Source organism: Microtus ochrogaster, linkage group LG5 (genome assembly GCF_000317375.1).
Source record: "Microtus ochrogaster isolate Prairie Vole_2 linkage group LG5, MicOch1.0, whole genome shotgun sequence".
Classification (NCBI taxonomy): Eukaryota; Metazoa; Chordata; class Mammalia; order Rodentia; family Cricetidae; genus Microtus; species Microtus ochrogaster.
In genome coordinates this window covers 59540956-59544320 of record NC_022031.1, presented here as the reverse complement: position 1 = coordinate 59544320, position 3365 = coordinate 59540956, and the positions used below count along the sequence as shown (strand labels likewise).

The window sequence follows — 3365 nt, the reverse complement described above, 5'->3', positions numbered from 1 at the left end:
AATAGAATAGAATAGAATAGAATAGAATAGAATAGAATAGAATAGAATAGAATAGAATAGAATAGAATAGAATAGAATAGAATAGTTCAGCATAATAGCTGTCTGAATGGAGCCCACAGAGAAGCGCTCTGCTGCAGAGCTGAGTGGATAGTGAAGGGTCTACCCACGTGAGCCCCCGATTTCCCACATCACTCCAGGGGATTCTGCAGTCCATCTGCACCAACTGTCAGGATGGCCTTCAGCACTGCCCACTGGCTTCACACCAAAACAGCGTGGGCCTTGTACACATCTCTCCAGAGCTGTCTCTATATAAGTAAGCTACATTGAAGAACAGATCATTTTAGGAAGTTAATTATTAATACTACATGCTTTTCAAATCAGAATAAGTGTGGACTAGCAGTATTATAGCTAGGAGAGATCTTGAGGGAGAGAAGCTGAGTAAAAACGGACACATTAATGTTACAGTCAACTCGTATGAGCACCTACGATGATCCCCTGTGAAAGCCACACAGCCTGTTGCTTGAGGCAGTCCAAAGGCTACATTACCAAAGAGGAATGATGTGTTGTGAAATTTGTTATGAATCTTGGTGCTCCTGTGTTTTTGGTCTGTTAGTGGTTCACTTAACACCATGGCCGTGAAAGTGGTTTTGGCAATTAAAGGATACGAAATAAGCTGAAATGGTCCACCAGAAGATAACCAAATGCTAATCCCTGGAATCTGTACAGGCTTCCTCACTTGGAGACAGGTCCTTCATATGTGGTGGCATTAAGGATCTGGAGTAGAGAGTCTACCGGATTCTCCATTTGGTCCCTTTGTTTCATTAAATGAAGGGACCATGATACAGAGGAGATAGAAGGTGGCATGCACAGAGAAGATGTGCACCTACCAGAGTGGCGGTAGGAGTGATGGGGCCACCAGCCAAGGAACACAGGAAGAAAGGGGTGGACTTCCCTCTGGAGCCTCTGGAGAGTGTGTGCTCTTGGCATTTCAGCCAAGAAAACGTGATTTTGATATCTGCCTGCCCATAACTGTGAAAGAACAAATTTCTCTTGTTTTAAGCTACCAGGTTTAACCAGATGGTACACATCCATAGGTCCCACATCCATAGGAAGTGAAGGCCCACATGGTAAACTGGAAAATGACCCCCCCTCCTGCAAGGATAACCATTTCTTGAGACCCATGAACGTTTCCTTGGAAACATTTTTAAGATGGATCTTCGTAGGTATGATTTTCATGGACTGTCTGAAAGTCTCTGAATGTGTCGCTTTTAGAAAGGCAAGCAGAGATTTGGTTCAGCAGAAGGCAAGACAAACATGTAAAAGGAGACTGTCTGAAGAGGAAAGGGAGTGGAGCCATGCAGCCCCAGGCCAAGGGATGCTGACAGCTTCAGGAGCTAGAGTGGTGTGGACAGATTCTGTCCTGGAGCCTCTCCAACACCTTGATTCCAACACCATGAAACCAATTCAGCCTTCAGTTCTCCAGCAATGAAATTTATAGTCATTCATTGGCTCCCTCTTAGGACGCTGATTGTATTTATTTCTGAAGTATAGAGAGGGAGGCAGGAGCTCATGTGTGCCATGGAGGCAGGCATGTGTTCGGATGGCCAAATCAACCCCGACTTCCACCAGAGACCAGTACCGTGGTCACTTGGACTGATGGTCTTCTTGTTTGTTCTCCGTCCTTTTCAGACTTTGAAGCTGTGGTGACCTCATTGCCTCCGACAGGCCTGAGGCATCCCGCATGTAACTTAAATGTCTTCATGAAGAAAACCTGTGTGGACTCTGTCAATTGAGAAAAATGTGGTTATCTTCAACAAAAGTCTTGTTTCATCGTTACCGACACACCTCATTTTAAAAATTAAGATATATTCCTTACAGTTTTAATGTCATAGCTTTGTCTTTTGTAAAGTAGCCAGTTCTGTTTAGCATTCAGAAAGAATTCCAAAAATTTCTGATTGAATTGTTTGCTTACTATTAAATAACAAAACTAAATACCGTTATTCCCTGGGGTTATATTCACACAGGGTAAAGTCGAGGAAGCAATGAATGCATTTGAAGAACTGGTTCGGAAGTACCCCCAGAGCCCACGAGCAAGATACGGCAAAGCACAGGTAGCCTGGCCTTTCTCAGAACGCTTTCCTGAAGCTCACATGTTTTGTGTAATCAGAGTTTTCTCTCTTCCACATTTGCTTTCTAATTTCTAGGTCATTTCCCAGATAGATAGATAGATAGATAGATAGATAGATAGATAGATAGATAGATGATAGATAGACAGACAAACACACAGACACACACACAAAGAAAACATGCCATCTTAATTGAAGCAATTTTCAATACTGCATCTGTTTAATCTAGTACTTCCAAATGACCTGTGTCTGGTTTTGCCAAGAAAATAGAGGGGGGGCACCTCTGCCATTAGTTCTCTGTAACCCCGACCTCCCTTCCGTTTGAATTTTCTATGATTTTCATTTCCGGTCTTTGGAGCATCTAGGCTCTGTCGTGTGATTCCTGACAATGCGTCTGCCTTGGAGAGACCTTTTAAAATGTGGCATGGATGGCGCTTTGTTTCTTTCCCTTGATTCACTTCTCATCAGCCACCTCCTCCTCATTTCATCTCCTCTTCTGGGCTTTATCGTCTTCCAACTCCTGTCGCAAGGCTTGGCCATACTCACCTGCATCGTCACGAGCCCAGCTGTGCTACAAATGTTTATTTTGCATTTGTTTGATAGTCAGCTGTGGCCACAAAAGAGGACAAAAAAAAAAAAAAAACTGGCTCGACATAAAAGAGTTCATTGTGTTCCTGACCTTAAGATAGGAAACTGGTGCCCTGTGCACTGCCACCATGGAAGACGGCAGGAATGGCAGACAGATTCGGGTTGATGGTGTGGCATGATCTTTGGGATTAAAGACGTGTGCCACCACTGCCCAGTAGGCAGTGGGATTCTACAAGCATACTTATGTAGTCTCGGTTGCGGCTGATTTGAGTGAAGGTGACAGAGCAGACGACACTTTTCATGGGAGGAAACAGAAATGAGTCAGGGTCATGGAAGGAGCTGCTAGGTGGAGGAAATAGAGAGACACAGGCCATGATTCGTGGCAACTGTATTGGTGTCAGAAATCTGAACAGAAAGAGGGGCCTACTGGGGGCAGGGGGCAGACAGGGAGGCCAGCAGCCCCTCACATCTCTTGTTCTCCGTGCCTCGGGAAGCCTTTGGAGGCTATTACTCATGTAGGTGACCACCTGGTGGCTTTCTGTGAAGACCGCTTTGGTTGCTGATGTGGGAATGATTTCTTATTAATAAAGAAACTGCCTAGGCCCATTTCATAGGCCAACCCTTAGGTAGGCGGAGAAAACAGAACAGGAT

At 44.6% G+C, this 3365-nt stretch overlaps 1 protein-coding gene across 4 annotated transcripts in view; it reads left to right on the top strand.

The window, feature by feature from the left end:
- Asph (aspartate beta-hydroxylase) overlaps positions 1-3365 on the top strand; it is a 170717-nt gene that overhangs the window by 112352 nt on the left and 55000 nt on the right. For all 4 annotated transcript variants that reach the window (XM_026786672.1, XM_026786671.1, XM_026786673.1 and 1 more), the window contains one exon: positions 2025-2111. In XM_026786672.1, coding sequence (XP_026642473.1) covers positions 2025-2111 — 87 coding nt within the window. The remainder of the gene's footprint in view (positions 1-2024; positions 2112-3365) is intronic.